We start from the raw sequence: 16576 nt of genomic DNA, 5'->3' as shown, positions 1-16576 counted from the left end.
TCTTCTGAGTACCGAAATACTTAAGTGGTGTGCAAGCATGGTGCATGCCATGCTGTGCAGTGGGGTTATATATAGTTCTGTCAGCACCTCCTGTCCTTCAGTGAGCTTGTGGAAGAGCTCCCCCCTCTCCTCTCCCCTGTCCCCTCTCTCCTCTCCTCTCCCCTCTCCCTTCCTCTCCTCCTCCCCTCTCCCCTCCTCTCCCTCCCCTCCCTCCCTCCCTCCCCTCTCCTCTCCCCTCTCCCTCCTCTCCTCTCCTCACAGCGCCTCGTGTCCTCCAGTGAGCTTGTGGAAGAGCTCCTGGTTCAGCCCCTCACTGGTCTCCTTGCTCCTGGTTGACATGAAGATGTAGCCCCCGATGTACTCGTGGACGATCTTGCAGTCAGCCGTCACGCAGCTGAACGCCACGTTCACGTTCCCCTCCAGCTCGATCGCCACCTGCAGCCAATCACAGGAGGTTACCGTGGTTACCAGGGGCTTCTGCTTTTATGAGTCCGACATTCAGCAGACGCTTCTATCCAGAGAGACTCGCAGAGACCAGGGGGGTGAACTCTGCTTCATCAACAACCACTGCTGCTGCTGCAGAGTCTCTTCCAATAGGACCGCGTTCGTTTCGCGTCTCGTCCGAAGGACGGAGCACAAGGAGGTGAAGAGACTCGCTCAGGATCAGACACACACACACACGCACGCACACACACACACACACACACGCACACACACACACACGCACGCACGCACACACGCACGCGCGCACGCACACGTTTCTACAAGAAAATGAAAGACTCCCAGTGGAAGTGTTTGGTACTGGGAGTACTGGGAGGGTGCTGACCTGTCGAATGTCCCAGTTGACGTTCCACTGCCTCATGTTGTTGTAGCGCCACGTCTTGACCACGTCCCCCACAGACAGGTCGATTCGAATGAGACGGTTATTAGCAATGCCCAGGACCTCATCCTTCCGGCAGCCTTTAAACCTGGGAGAGGAGGGGAGAGGAGAGGAGAAAGAGGAGAGGAGAGGAGGGAGAGAGGGGAGGGGAGAGAGGAGAGGAGAGAGAGAGAGAGGAGAGAGAGAGAGAGAGAGGAGAGAGAGAGAGAGAGGAGAGAGAGAGAGAGGAGAGGGGAGAGGAGAGAGGAGGAGAGAGAGGGAGAGGAGAGAGGAGAGAGAGAGGGAGAGAGGAGAGAGAGAGAGAGAGAGGGAGAGGAGAGGAGAGAGGAGAGAGGAGAGGAGAGGAGAGGAGAGAGAGAGAGAGAGAGAGGGGAGGAGAGAGGAGAGAGAGAGAGGGAGAGGAGAGAGAGGAGAGAGAGGGGGAGGAGGAGAGGAGAGAGAGAGAGGGGAGAGGAGAGAGAGAGAGGAGAGGAGAGGAGAGAGGAGAGGAGAGGAGAGAGGAGAGAGGGGAGGAGAGGAGAGAGGGGAGAGAGGAGAGAGGGGAGGGGAGAGGAGAGGAGAGGAGAGAGGGGAGAGAGGAGAGAGGGGAGGGGAGAGGAGAGGGGAGGAGAGGAGAGGAGAGGAGGAGAGGGAGAGGGAGGAGGGGAGAAAGGAGAGGAGGGGAATTGAAAGTCTGTTTAAATCTGTATTTAACAGCTGATCTTAGAGAATTGCTTTCCTGGAATCAGCTCAGTTTCAGTGTGAAACAGCGCCCCCTTACCTCACCACGAAGTAGGACACCCCGAAGTCGGGCAGGGACTGCCAGATCTGAATGAAGCGCATCCTGGCTTCTGTGAGAGAGAGCTGAGCCACGTTCTGATGGGCCTCCAGGATACGAGGGGTTAACTGCGCAGGAGAGGAGACAGGAGATTCATTCAGTTCTGAGCCCTGGAAGATACCTTGCATTGCTTGATCAGGGACAGACAGACAGATGTCTCAGTGTGTGTCAGTGTGTGTCAGTGTGTGTCAGTGTGTATCTCAGTGTGTATCTCAGTGTGTGTCAGTGTGTCTCAGTGTGTGTCAGTGTGTCTCAGTGTGTGTCAGTGTGTCTCAGTGTGTGTCAGTGTGTCTCAGTGTGTGTCAGTGTGTATCTCAGTGTGTGTCAGTGTGTGTCAGTGTGTGTCTCAGTGTGTGTCAGTGTGTGTCTCAGTGTGTGTCTCAGTGTGTGTCTCAGTGTGCCCACACATAAAGGTCACACCAGTGTTCGTGAGGTCGTGTGTGTCACACAGTCACACAGTGTGTACCATTTTAGTCAAAAACCAAAGAGTCCACCCATAAGTCACACAGTCACACAGAGTCACACAGAGTCACACACAGTCAGTCACACAGAGTCACAGTGTGTCACACAGAGTCAGTACAACACAGTGTCACACAGAGTCACACACAGTCACACAGTCAACACAGAGTCACACACACAGAGTCACACACAGTCACACAGTGAGTCACACACAGAGTCACCAGTATAAGTCACACACAGTCACACACAGTCACATAGAGTCACAGGGTCCACACAGTGTCACACATGAGTCACACACAGTCACACACAGTCACACAGTAGAGTCACACACACAGTATCAGAGTCACACACAGTCACACAACAGTGTCTCACACACAGTGTCACACACAGTCACACATGTAGTCACACATAGAGGTGTGTCACACACACACACAGTCACACACAGTCACACACAGTGTGTGTGTCTCAGTGTGTGTCAGTGTGTCTCAGTGTGTCAGTGTGTCTCAGTGTGTGTCAGTGTGTCTCAGTGTGTGTCAGTGTGTGTCTCAGTGTGTGTCAGTGTGTGTCAGTGTGTCTCAGTGTGTGTCTCAGTGTGTGTCAGTGTGTCTCAGTGTGTGTCAGTGTGTATCTCAGTGTGTATCTCAGTGTGTGTCAGTGTGTCTCAGTGTGTCTCAGTGTGTCTCAGTGTGTCTCAGTGTAGTGTGTATCTCAGTGTGTGTCAGTGTGTCTCAGTGTGTGTCAGTGTGTCTCAGTGTCTCAGTGTGTGTCAGTGTGTCTCAGTGTGTCTCAGTGTGTCTCAGTGTGTCTCAGTGTGTCTCAGTGTGTATCTCAGTGTGTGTCAGTGTGTCTCAGTGTGTCTCAGTGTGTCTCAGTGTGTCTCAGTGTGTGTCTCATCAGTGTGTCTCAGTGTGTGTCTCAGTGTGTGTCAGTGTGTCTCAGTGTGTGTCAGTGTGTCTCAGTGTGTGTCAGTGTGTCTCAGTGTGTATCTCAGTGTGTGTCAGTGTGTGTCAGTGTGTCTCAGTGTGTATCTCAGTGTGTGTCAGTGTGTCTCAGTGTGTCTCAGTGTGTCTCAGTGTGTCTCAGTGTGTGTCAGTGTGTATCTCAGTGTGTGTCAGTGTGTCTCAGTGTGTATCTCAGTGTGTGTCAGTGTGTCTCAGTGTGTATCTCAGTGTGTGTCAGTGTGTCTCAGTGTGTGTCAGTGTCTCAGTGTGTCAGTGTGTCAGTGTCTCAGTGTGTGTCTCAGTGTCCCTGTCCTGTAGGGGGCAGCACTGTACCTGCTTTGCCTTGTATTTCTTGTGGTAGCGCGGGGAGACGAGGGACTGTGTGTTTATGTTCTCCTCAGAGGTGATCTGCGGGCCTGGATTCGATTTCTGCATGGTGAGGAAGGAGAGGATGTTCTGAACCTCGCTCTGATACGAGCTGTCAGCCATCGTCTTGCCCTTCGAGGCCAAGCGACAGGCAGCCATCCACTGAGAATACTGGCTCTCCTGGGGAGAGAAGAGAGAGACAGGGGGTGAGAGAGGAGAGAGACGGGGGTGAGAGAGGAGAGACGGGGGGTGAGAGAGGAGAGAGACAGGGGGGTGAGAGAGGAGAGAGACGGGGGTGAGAGAGGAGAGACGGGGGGTGAGAGAGGACAGAGAGGAGGGTGAGAGAGGAGAGAGACAGGGGGGTGAGAGAGGGAATGGGGAGGGGAGAGGGGGCAATTAAACAGTTCTATTAGTGGTACACTACACTGCTATAACTGCATTGATGGGCTGGTCTCTGTATTGATGGGATGGGTTCTGTATTGATGGGCTGGTCTCTGTATTGATGGGATGGTCTCTGTATTGATGGGCTGGTCTCTGTATTGATGGGATGGTCTCTGTATTGATGGGATGGTCTCTGTATTGATGGGATGGTCTCTGTATTGATGGGATGGTCTCTGTATTGATGGGCTGGTCTCTGTATTGATGGGATGGTCTCTGTATTGATGGGCTGGTCTCTGTATTGATGGGATGGTCTCTGTATTGATGGGATGGTCTCTGTATTGATGGGATGGTCTCTGTATTGATGGGATGGGTTCTGTATTGATGGGCTGGTCTCTGTATTGATGGGATGGGTTCTGTATTGATGGGCTGGTCTCTGTATTGATGGGATGGGTTCTGTATTGATGGGATGGGTTCTGTATTGATGGGCTGGTCTCTGTATTGATGGGATGGTCTCTGTATTGATGGGCTGGTCTCTGTATTGATGGGATGGGTTCTGTATTGATGGGATGGTCTCTGTATTGATGGGATGGTCTCTGTATTGATGGGATGGTCTCTGTATTGATGGGATGGTCTCTGTATTGATGGGATGGTCTCTGTATTGATGGGATGGTCTCTGTATTGATGGGATGGTCTCTGTATTGATGGGATGGTCTCTGTATTGATGGGCTGGTCTCTGTATTGATGGGATGGTCTCTGTATTGATGGGATGGTCTCTGTATTGATGGGCTGGTCTCTGTATTGATGGGCTCGTCTCTGTATTGATGGGCTGGTCTCTGCATTGATGGGCTGGTCTCTGTATTGATGGGCTGGTCTCTGTATTAATAGAATGGGTTCTGTACGTTTTCACAGCGCAGGTAGACCTCACTCATGCCCTCTGGCGCTGGGATCAGGAGCTTGATGCAGAATTTCTGTCCCGCAAGATTCACATCGGGGGCCACCTCACACCCTGAGGAATGAGAGAGAGAGAGACAGAGTGAGAGAGAGAGAGACAGAGAGAGAGAGAGAGATGGTCTCTGTATTGATGGACACTGGTCTCTGTATTAATCATCCTCCACCGCACTCAGTTATTGTGTCCAGTAGCTGGCAGTAAAGCTGAGGGAACCTGAAGCCAGCGTTGCTTGATGGCTGTATGAGGCAGCTGTATCAAACTCTGCACACCTCTGAGGTTCATCTGCTGGATGGGCTCCCCGTGCGCCTCCTCTCTGCTCTTGTAGTACGAGATGGACGTGTCCTTGAAGATGAACCAGTACTGCTTGTAGGCCTTGAGAGTCAAGCGCTTGGGCCTGGAGAGAGAGAAATGCGGAGTTAACCCCTCGCTGCCCACACTCACACATCCACTGAAGACACTGAGAAAGACTTCTAGTGGAAACGCTTGCCATTGAATTGACACTGAAGACACTGAGAGAGACTTCTAGTGGAGACGCTTGTATTGAATTGACACTGAAGACACTGAGAGAGACTTCTAGTGGAGACGCTTGTATTGAATTGACACTGAAGACACTGAGAGAGACTTCTAGTGGAGACGCTTGTATTGAATTGACACTGAAGACACTGAGAGAGACTTCTAGTGGAGACGCTTGTATTGAATTGACACTGAAGACACTGAGAGAGACTTCTAGTGGAGACGCTTGTATTGAATTGACACTGAAGACACTGAGAGAGACTTCTAGTGGAAACGTTGTGCCATTGAATTGACACTGAAGACACTGAGAGAGACTTCTAGTGGAAACGCTTGTATTGAATTGACACTGAAGACACTGAGAGAGACTTCTAGTGGAAACGCTTGTCATTGAATTTGACACTGAAGACACTGAGAGAGACTTCTAGTGGAAACGCTTGTATTGAATTGACACTGAAGACACTGAGAGAGACTTCTAGTGGAGACGCTTGTATTGAATTGACACTGAAGACACTGAGAAAGACTTCTAGTGGAAACGCTTGTATTGAATTGACACTGAAGACACTGAGAGAGACTTCTAGTGGAGACGCTTGTATTGAATTGACACTGAAGACACTGAGAAAGACTTCTAGTGGAGACGCTTGTATTGAATTGACACTGAAGACACTGAGAGAGACTTCTAGTGGAGACGCTTGTATTGAATTGACACTGAAGACACTGAGAAAGACTTCTAGTGGAAACGCTTGCCATTGAATTCACACTGAAGACACTGAGAGAGACTTCTAGTGGAGACGCTTGTATTGAATTGCACTGAAGACACTGAGAAAGACTTCTAGTGGAAACGCTTGCCATTGAATTGACACTGAAGACACTGAGAGAGACTTCTAGTGGAGACGCTTGTCATTGAATTGACACTGAAGACACTGAGAAAGACTTCTAGTGGAGACGCTTGTATTGAATTGACACTGAAGACACTGAGAGAGACTTCTAGTGGAGACGCTTGCTATTGAATTGACACTGAAGACACTGAGAAAGACTTCTAGTGGAGACGCTTGTATCTGAAATTGACACTGAAGACACTGAGAGAGACTTCTAGTGGAAACGCTTGTATTGAATTGACACTGAAGACACTGAGAGAGACTTCTAGTGGAGACGCTTGTATTGAATTGACACTGAAGACACTGAGAGAGACTTCTAGTGGAGACGCTTGTATTGAATTGACACTGAAGACACTGAGAGAGACTTCTAGTGGAGACGCTTGTATTGAATTGACACTGAAGACACTGAGAGAGACTTCTAGTGGAGACGCTTGTATTGAATTGACACTGAAGACACTGAGAGAGACTTCTAGTGGAGACGCTTGTATTGAATTGACACTGAAGACACTGAGAGAGACTTCTAGTGGAGACGCTTGTATTGAATTGACACTGAAGACACTGAGAGAGACTTCTAGTGGAGACGCTTGTATTGAATTGACACTGAAGACACTGAGAGAGACTTCTAGTGGAGACGCTTGTATTGAATTGACACTGAAGACACTGAGAGAGACTTCTAGTGGAGACGCTTGTATTGAATTGACACTGAAGACACTGAGAGAGACTTCTAGTGGAGACGCTTGTATTGAATTGACACTGAAGACACTGAGAGAGACTTCTAGTGGAGACGCTTGTTAAGTTTCTTGTTATGTTTGTTACCTGAATAATTTCAGATTATCTTTTAGTTCTGGGATGTCAGTGATGCTCTCCTAAGAAAAAGAGAAAGAGAGAATGAGTGAAGGAGTGAGAGAGAACGAGTGAGGGAATGAGAGTGATTGAGAGGGAGAGTGATTGAGAGTGATTGAGGGAGAGTGATTGAGTGAGAGTGATTGAGAGTGATTGAGTGAGAGGGAGAGTGATTGAGTGAGAGTGATTGAGAGTGATTGAGTGAGAGGGAGAGTGAGTGAGTGATTGAGTGAGAGTGATTGAGAGTGATTGAGTGAGAGGGAGAGTGATTGAGTGAGAGTGATTGAGTGATTGAGAGTGATTGAGTGATTGAGGGAGAGTGATTGAGTGAGAGAGTGATTGAGTGAGAGGGAGAGTGATTGAGTGATTGAGGGAGAGTGATTGAGAGTGAGGGAGAGTGATTGAGGGAGAGTGATTGAGTGATTGAGGGAGAGTGATTGAGTGAGTGAGAGTGAGGGAGAGTGATTGAGTGAGAGGGAGAGTGATTGAGTGATTGAGGGAGAGTGATTGAGTGATTGAGAGTGATTGAGTGATTGAGTGAGGGAGAGTGATTGAGTGATTGAGTGATTGAGAGTGATTGAGAGTGATTGAGTGAGGGAGAGTGATTGAGTGGAGAGGGAGAGTGATTGAGTGATTGAGGGAGAGTGATTGAGTGATTGAGGGAGAGTGATTGAGTGTGAGGGAGAGTGATTGAGTGATTGAGGGAGAGTGAGTGATTGAGGGAGAGTGATTGAGAGTGATTGAGTGAGAGGGAGAGTGATTGAGTGATTGAGGGAGAGTGTGAGAGTGAGATTGTGAGAGAGTGATTGAGTGAGAGGGAGAGTGATTGAGTGAGAGGGAGAGTGATTGAGTGATTGAGAGGAGAGTGATTGAGAGAGATTGAGTGAGGGAGAGTGATTGAGTGATTGAGGGAGAGTGAGTGAGAGGGAGATTGAGTGATTGAGGGAGAGTGATTGAGAGTGATTGATTGAGTGATTGAGTGAGATTGAGTGATTGAGGGAGAGTGATTGAGAGTGATTGAGTGAGAGGGAGAGTGATTGAGTGATTGAGGGAGAGTGATTGAGTGAGAGGGAGAGTGATTGAGTGATTGATTGAGAGAGATTGAGAGTGATTGAGTGAGAGGGAGAGTGATTGAGTGATTGAGGGAGAGTGATTGAGTGATTGAGGGAGAGTGATTGAGTGAGAGGGTGATTGAGTGATTGAGGGAGAGTGATTGATTGAGTGATTGAGTGATTGAGGGAGAGTGATTGAGTGAGAGAGTGATTGAGTGATTGAGGGAGAGGGATTGAGTGAGTGATTGAGGGAGAGTGATTGAGTGAGAGGGTGATTGAGTGATTGAGTGAGTGATTGAGGGAGAGTGATTGAGAGAGATTGAGTGATTGAGAGTGATTGAGTGATTGAGGGAGAGTGATTGAGAGTGATTGAGTGAGAGGGAGAGTGATTGAGTGATTGAGGGAGAGTGATTGAGAGTGATTGAGTGAGAGGGAGAGTGATTGAGTGATTGAGGGAGAGTGAGTGATTGAGTGAGAGTGATTGAGAGTGATTGAGTGAGAGGGAGAGTGATTGAGTGATTGAGGGAGAGTGATTGAGAGTGATTGAGTGAGAGGGAGAGTGATTGAGTGATTGAGGGAGAGTGATTGAGAGAGGTGAGTGAGTGATTGAGGGAGAGTGATTGAGGGAGAGTGAGGGAGAGTGATTGAGTGATTGAGTGATTGAGGGAGAGTGATTGAGAGTGATTGAGTGAGAGGAGTGATTGAGTGAGGGAGAGTGATTGAGTGATTGAGGGAGAGTGATTGAGAGTGATTGAGTGAGAGGGAGAGTGATTGAGTGATTGAGGGAGAGTGATTGAGAGTGATTGAGTGAGAGGGAGAGTGATTGAGTGATTGAGGGAGAGGGATTGAGTGCTTGAGTGAATTCTCTACCAGCGTGTCCGTCGCGCTGCTCGTTCCCTCCAGCTTCACCTCGAGGTTCATGAGCGCCGAGTCCAGATCTTCCAGAGCCTGATTCTGAGAGGGCTTGAGATCTGGGTTCGAGGACTGAGAGAGCTTGTCAATGTGGTACTGCAGAGAGACGGGGGGAGGGGAGAGAGGGAGAGGAGAGGAGAGCAGAGATGACATCTCTTATAGCAGTAACACACTGTGCCTGTCCGCACTACATGAACAGTCTGTGCAGACTGCAGTTCCTGATCTCACCTGCAGGGCGGCGAACAGCATCATCTCCTCCTCGGTGCAGTCGATCTCTTCAAGAAGAATAGCCCATCGAGCCTGCTCGTACATCTGAGTTATCCTGACTGCATCGTACTGAGAGAGGAGAGGGAAGGAGAGGGAGGGTTAGGGGTTCCAGACTCACTTGGGGGTCCAGGTTGTAGAAGCTGTAGTATTTGAATGGGGAGAGGGGAGAGGGGAGAGGGAGGGTTAGGGGTTCCAGACTCACTTGGGGGTCCAGGTTGTAGAAGCTGTAGTATTTGAATGGGGAGAGGGGAGAAGGGAGAGGGAGGGTTAGGGGTTCCAGACTCACTTGGGGGTCCAGGTTGTAGAAGCTGTAGTATTTGAATGGGGAGAGGGGAGAAGGGAGAGGGAGGGTTAGGGGTTCCAGACTCACTTGGGGGTCCAGGTTGTAGAAGCTGTAGTATTTGAATCGCAGGATGAGTCTCTCGTTCTCCTGGATCCCCTGTTGCATGAGGGAGCGCGAGGAGTCCAGCCACCTGCCGGGGGCGACAGAGAGGGGGCTCGGGGGTCAAAGGGTGTCACTCACTGTTATACGAGACGTCAGCCCCCCCCCCCCTTTTCTCATGAATCTATATCTCTCAGTCCTCCCCTCTCCTCTTGCCCCTCCTCCCTCTCTCTAAAACAGAGCCTTCTACTTCAAACCTCCCCCCTCCCCCCGGCCCAGCCTGTAAAGGTCTCTCCCACCTGCTGTTGATCTGGGCCTTGTCAATGAGGCTGCTGGGCCGGTACATCTTGGCCATTAATTCGGGGGATATGGTGGGCTGGCTGACAGACAGCATCTTATAGACCGCCTCCGTCTCTGCGGAGTCAAAAAAGTGAGCAGGCACTCCATTGTAAAAACTGGGAGCCGCGCCTGGAGGGACAGAAACACACACAGTTACTGGAGAAGCACTGGAGCCCCAACGCTGCTCTGCTCGACTCGCTCTCGTCTACTCTCAATAATAACACTGATGAAGCTCTGGAGCCCAAACGCTGCTCTGCTCGACTCGCTCTCTTCTAGTTTCAATAATAACACTGATGAAGCTCTAGAGCCCAAACGCTGCTCTGCTCGACTCGCTCTCTTCTAGTTTCAATAATAACACTGATGAAGCTCTGGAGCCCAGACGCTGCTCTGCTCGACTCGCTCTCTTCTAGTTTCAATAATAACACTGATGAAGCTCTAGAGCCCAAACGCTGCTCTGCTCGACTCGCCTAGTTTCAACACGCTGGAGCCCAGACGCTGCTCTGCTCGACTCGCTCTCTTCTAGTTTCAATAATAACACTGATGAAGCTCTGGAGCCCAGACGCTGCTCTGCTTGACTGGTGGAAGTGACTGTTTCTTACTTCCCAGGACGACCGCAGTCAGGTCGAAGATCTCCTCTCCTCCCTCATCCTTCTCTTTCTTCTTCTTCTTCTCTTTTTCCTCCGGGGCTTTGAGGAGAGACAGCTCCTCTGGGTGACGGATATCTGAGAGAGAGAGAGAGGGAAGTAGAGAGAGATGGAGGAAGGAAGAGAGGCACAGTCAAACAGAAGCGCACACACACAGACACACACACACACACTCACACTCACTCTCACACACTGTGGGACTCACTGAGGACCCTGCAGATGTCAATGACAGCTTGGAGAAGTGGTGCTGAGAAGCAGGCTCGAACCCGCAGCGTGCAGGTGTTGGGCAGGAGGAGACGCAGGGGCTTGTGCTGCGGGGTGAACTGCAGCCTGGCATCGGCCTGGACCCCGTACTTATCCAGCGTCCAGCTAGTCTTCAGCAACCACATTCGCTTCTGCTCCCACCACACTGCATAGTCTGACCAGTCCTGCTGCATCTCTGAGAGAGAGGGGGGGAGAGAGAGGGTGTGTGAGAGAGAGGGGGGGAGAGAGAGGGTGTGTGAGAGAGAGGGGGAGTGCTTCTGCTCCCACCACACTGCATAGTCTGACCAGTCCTGCTGCATCTCTGAGAGAGAGGGGGGGAGAGAGAGGGTGTGTGAGAGAGAGGGGGAGTGCTTCTGCTCCCACCACACTGCATAGTCTGACCAGTCCTGCTGCATCTCTGAGAGAGAGGGGGGGAGAGAGAGGGTGTGAGAGAGAGGGGGAGTGCTTCTGCTCCCACCACACTGCATAGTCTGACCAGTCCTGCTGCATCTCTGAGAGAGAGGGGGGGAGAGAGAGGGTGTGTGAGAGAGAGGGGGAGTGCTTCTGCTCCCACCACACTGCATAGTCTGACCAGTCCTGCTGCATCTCTGAGAGAGAGGGGGGGAGAGAGAGGGTGTGTGAGAGAGAGGGGGAGTGCTTCTGCTCCCACCACACTGCATAGTCTGACCAGTCCTGCTGCATCTCTGAGAGAGAGGGGGGGAGAGAGAGGTTGTCCCACACACTCCCTTCTCCCCCCAGACGAGGGTGGTGTGACGTATCAGACTGGTCAGGACGACGTGAGAGAGGGAGGGGGGGAGAGAGAGGGTGTGTGAGAGAGAGGGGGAGTGCTTCTGCTCCCACCACACTGCATAGTCTGACCAGTCCTGCTGCATCTCTGAGAGAGAGGGGGGGAGAGAGAGGGTGTGTGAGAGAGAGGGGGAGTGCTTCTGCTCCCACCACACTGCATAGTCTGACCAGTCCTGCTGCATCTCTGAGAGAGAGGGGGGGAGAGAGAGGGTGTGTGAGAGAGAGGGGGAGTGCTTCTGCTCCCACCACACTGCATAGTCTGACCAGTCCTGCTGCATCTCTGAGAGAGAGGGGGGGGGGAGAGAGAGGGTGTGTGAGAGAGGGGCCCCCCTCACGAAGACTGGGTGACGTCCTCAACTGGTCAGGACGACGTAGACTCTCTCTCTCCCCTCTCTCTCTCCACTCTTCTCTCTCTCCCAACACTGACTCTGCTTTCCCCTCACGAGTGCTCCCTCACACCAGTCTGTGTGACGTCTGAGAAGACGCAGGTGGTCTGGACGTCTCTGAGAGAGAGGGGGGGGGGGAGAGAGGGTGTGTGAGAGAGAGGGGGAGTGCTTCTGCTCCCACCACACTGCATAGTCTGACCAGTCCTGCTGCATCTCTGAGAGAGAGGGGGGGAGAGAGAGGGTGTGTGAGAGAGAGGGGGAGTGCTTCTGCTCCCACCACACTGCATAGTCTGACCAGTCCTGCTGCATCTCTGAGAGAGAGGGGGGGAGAGAGAGGGTGTGTGAGAGAGAGGGGGAGTGCTTCTGCTCCCACCACACTGCATAGTCTGACCAGTCCTGCTGCATCTCTGAGAGAGAGGGGGGGGGGAGAAGAGAGAGGGGAGTGGGGGGGGGAGAGAGAGAGAGAGAGATGGGGAAAAGGAGAGGGAGTGAGAGGGAGTGTGAGAGAGAGGAGGAGAGAGAGGGAGGCAGAAATCTCCTTGTATATTTATATCTCCCTGACAGGACAGGAAACCACAGCGATGCTCTGCGCCACAGGATAAACCGTCCCCCCATGCACATGACTTCCTGTCCACACCGTTATCTAGAGGATTGTCAATCAGCAAGTGTGTATCTCAGTGAGTGTGTGCGTGTCTCAGTGTGTCTCAGTGTGTGTGTCTCAGTGTGTGAGTGTGTCTCAGTGCGTGTGCTCAGTGTGTGCGTGTACGTGTCTCAGTGTGCGTGTCTCGGTGCGTGTGCGTGTCTCAGTGCTTGTCTCAGTGCGTGTGCGTGTCTCAGTACATGTGTCTCAGTATGTGTGTCTCAGTGCGTGTCTCAGTGTGTGTGTTTCAGTGCGTGTCTCAGTGCGTGTGTGTATGCGTGTCTCAGTGCGTGTGCGCGTCTCGCTCGGCGTGTCTCACGTGTTTTCTGGACGAGTTTCAGGATAACCCCTCCTATGTGAAGGTCGCTCGTGACGCTGATGATGAGGGGCGGAGCCTCTGGGCCGAGGTCATCGACGGACACATGAAGATCCCAGGCAGCCATCGAGAGGGGGGGGCTGGGGGGGGGAAGCATGTGAAAAAATAACCAATAGCAACAGCACAGCACAGTGACATCACAGCACAGAGAGGTGTGGTAAAGCATAGGGAAGCATTGTAAAGCACAGAGAGGTCTGGTAAAGCATAGGGAAGCATTGTAAAGCACAGAGAGGTCTGGTAAAGCATAGGGAAGCATTGTAAAGCACAGAGAGGTCTGGTAAAGCACAGGGAAGCATTGTAAAGCACAGAGAGGTCTGGTAAAGCATAGGGAAGCATTGTGAAGCACAGAGAGGTCTGGTAAAGCATAGGGAAGCATTGTAAAGCACAGAGAGGTCTGGTAAAGCATAGGGAAGCATTGTAAAGCACAGAGAGGTCTGGTAAAGCATAGAGAGGTCTGGTAAAGCACAGGGAAGCATTGTAAAGCACAGAGAGGTCTGGTAAAGCACAGGGAAGCATTGTAAAGCACAGAGAGGTCTGGTAAAGCATAGGGAAGCATTGTAAAGCACAGGGAAGCATTGTAAAGCACAGAGAGGTCTGGTAAAGCACAGGGAAGCATTGTAAAGCACAGAGAGGTCTGGTAAAGCACAGGGAAGCATTGTAAAGCACAGAGAGGTCTGGTAAAGCATAGGGAAGCATTGTAAAGCACAGAGAGGTCTGGTAAAGCACAGGGAAGCATTGTAAAGCACAGAGAGGTCTGGTAAAGCATAGGGAAGCATTGTAAAGCACAGAGAGGTCTGGTAAAGCATAGGGAAGCATTGTAAAGCACAGAGAGGTCTGGTAAAGCACAGAGAGGTAAAGCATTGTAAAGCACAGAGAGGTCTGGTAAAGCACAGAGAGGTCTGGTAAAGCACAGAGAAGCATGGTAAAGCACAGGGAAGCATTGTAAAGCACAGAGAGGTCTGGTAAAGCATAGGGAAGCATTGTAAAGCACAGAGAGGTCTGGTAAAGCATAGGGAAGCATTGTAAAGCACAGAGAGGTCTGGTAAAGCACAGGGAAGCATTGTAAAGCACAGAGAGGTCTGGTAAAGCATAGGGAAGCATTGTAAAGCACAGAGAGGTCTGGTAAAGCATAGGGAAGCATTGTAAAGCACAGAGAGGTCTGGTAAAGCACAGGGAAGCATTGTAAAGCACAGAGAGGTCTGGTAAAGGTGAAGCATTGTAAAGCACAGAGAGGTCTTGTAAAGCACAGGGAAGCATTGTAAAGCACCCTGGTAAAAAGGGCAGTAGGAACAGAGGAAGGATTTTATTACACACAGTGTTTCATTCTCTCGTCTGTTTGTGTGACAGACCCTCGCAAAAGAGACGAGAGAATGAAACGCACTCTAATAATAATAATAATAAATAATAATAATAATAATCTATCTATAGAGAGGATTACTAATACGTTAGTGTGTCATGGCGAGGCAGTCTGACTCCGGGTTGAAAGTGTTGTCGGTGCCACTGTGTGTGTTTCTGTTAATAATAATCATAATAATAATAATTAATCACGCTCCTCTCTCCTCTACCTTGTGGATTTTCTCTGGTTGCCCGTGTGCTCTCGTTCTCTTCCTGTAGGTTCGTTTCCCTCCCGATGCTCTCACTGCAAACAGCTCCGAGTCTCTCAGCGTCTCTCAGTGTCTCTCAGTGTATCTCAGTCCAAGCAAAGTTGGCTACGAGTTTCGTGACGTTGTTCCTCTAGGTTCAGCTTTCTGTAGGCTCAGAGAGCTTCACAGAGAGTCAACTGCAGGGTTTACAGAGAGCCCAGTTAGGCGAGAACATGCTACATCTCTGAACTTTCTCTCGAAGGACAAAGTAGAAGGACTTACCTCACTGACTCAACTTTTTCTCATTTTTCCTGACTTGTGTGACTGAGTGTGAAAAGAGTAACTTTGACACCTGTGTGTGACGCACACACTGACACACTGAAACACACACACACACACTGAAACACACACACACTGACACACACACACACTGAAACACACACACACTGAAACACACACACACTGAAACACAACACACACACACACACACACATACACACACACACTGAAACACACACACTGAACACACACACACACACTGAAACACACACACACACACACACACAACAAACACACACTGACACACACACACACACACACACACTGAAACACACACACACTGAAACACACACACTGAACACACACACACACACTGACACACACACACACACTGAAACACACACACTGAAACACACACACACACTGAAACACACACACACACTGAAACACACACACACTGAAACACACACACTGACAAAACACACACACACTGAAACACACACACACACACACACACACACACACTGAAACACACACACACTGCCACACACTGCTAAACACACCACACTGACACACACACACTGTGACTGACATTCCACACACACACTGACTTACAACACACTGAACACACACACACACACACACTGAAACACACACACACACTGAAACACACACACACACACACACACACACACTTGAAACACAGGGTGTTGAACACTTGTGTGGTGACAACACACACACACACTGACACACACACACACACACACACACTGAAACACACACAACACACACACTGAAACACACACACACACTGAAACACACACACAACACACACACACACACACTGAAACACACACACTGAACACACACACACTGAAACACACACACACACACACACACTGAACACACACACACACTGAAACTCACACACTGAAACATACACACACACACTGAAACACACACACTGAAACACACACACACTTTAAACGGAGACACACCACTGAAACACACACACTGAACAACCACACACTGAAACACACACACACTGTGCGAAAACACACACACACAACAACACACACACACACACACAAAAAACACACGACATGTTGACACCACACACTGAAACACACCACACCCACACAACCCACACACCACTGTGAACTTTTTGTGTGGTGTGTGAACTTTTGTGTGTGTGTGTGTGCCTCACACACACACACACTGAAACACACACACACTGAACACACACACACACACAACACACACACACTGAAACACACACACACTGAAACACACACACACACTGAAACACACACACACTGAAACACACACACACACAAACACATGACAACACACACACACACACTGAACACACACACACACTGAACACACACACACACACACACACACACACACTGTCCACACACACACACTGAAACACACACACACACACACTGAAACACACACACACACTGAAACACACACACACTGAAACACACACACACAGACACACACACACACACACACACACACACACACACACACACACACACTGAAACACACACACACTGAAACACACACACTGAACACACACACACTGAAACACACACACACACTGACACACACACACACACTGAAACACACA

General features: G+C 50.2%; 2 protein-coding genes across 2 annotated transcripts in view; one reads left to right on the top strand and one right to left on the bottom strand.

Moving 5' to 3' along the window:
• atg2a (autophagy related 2A) overlaps positions 1-16576 on the top strand; it is a 180815-nt gene that overhangs the window by 42387 nt on the left and 121852 nt on the right. The window lies entirely within an intron of this gene.
• On the bottom strand, positions 226-14761 carry LOC121306311 (fermitin family homolog 3-like). Its single transcript, XM_041238058.1, has 15 exons — positions 14638-14761; positions 13016-13152; positions 10826-11059; positions 10576-10698; positions 9937-10105; positions 9626-9728; positions 9217-9324; positions 8947-9084; positions 6998-7047; positions 5063-5187; positions 4744-4850; positions 3431-3643; positions 1641-1765; positions 827-968; positions 226-435 (listed from the first exon to the last, which is right to left on the bottom strand). The coding sequence occupies exons 2-15, from the start codon at positions 13137-13139 to the stop codon at positions 256-258; spliced, it is 1941 nt and encodes a 646-aa protein (XP_041093992.1). The 5' UTR covers positions 13140-13152; positions 14638-14761; the 3' UTR covers positions 226-255.

Source organism: Polyodon spathula, chromosome 47, assembly GCF_017654505.1.
Source record: "Polyodon spathula isolate WHYD16114869_AA chromosome 47, ASM1765450v1, whole genome shotgun sequence".
Classification (NCBI taxonomy): domain Eukaryota; kingdom Metazoa; phylum Chordata; class Actinopteri; order Acipenseriformes; family Polyodontidae; genus Polyodon; species Polyodon spathula.
Note: the sequence above shows the minus strand (reverse complement) of the source record. Positions and strands in the feature narration are given on the sequence as shown.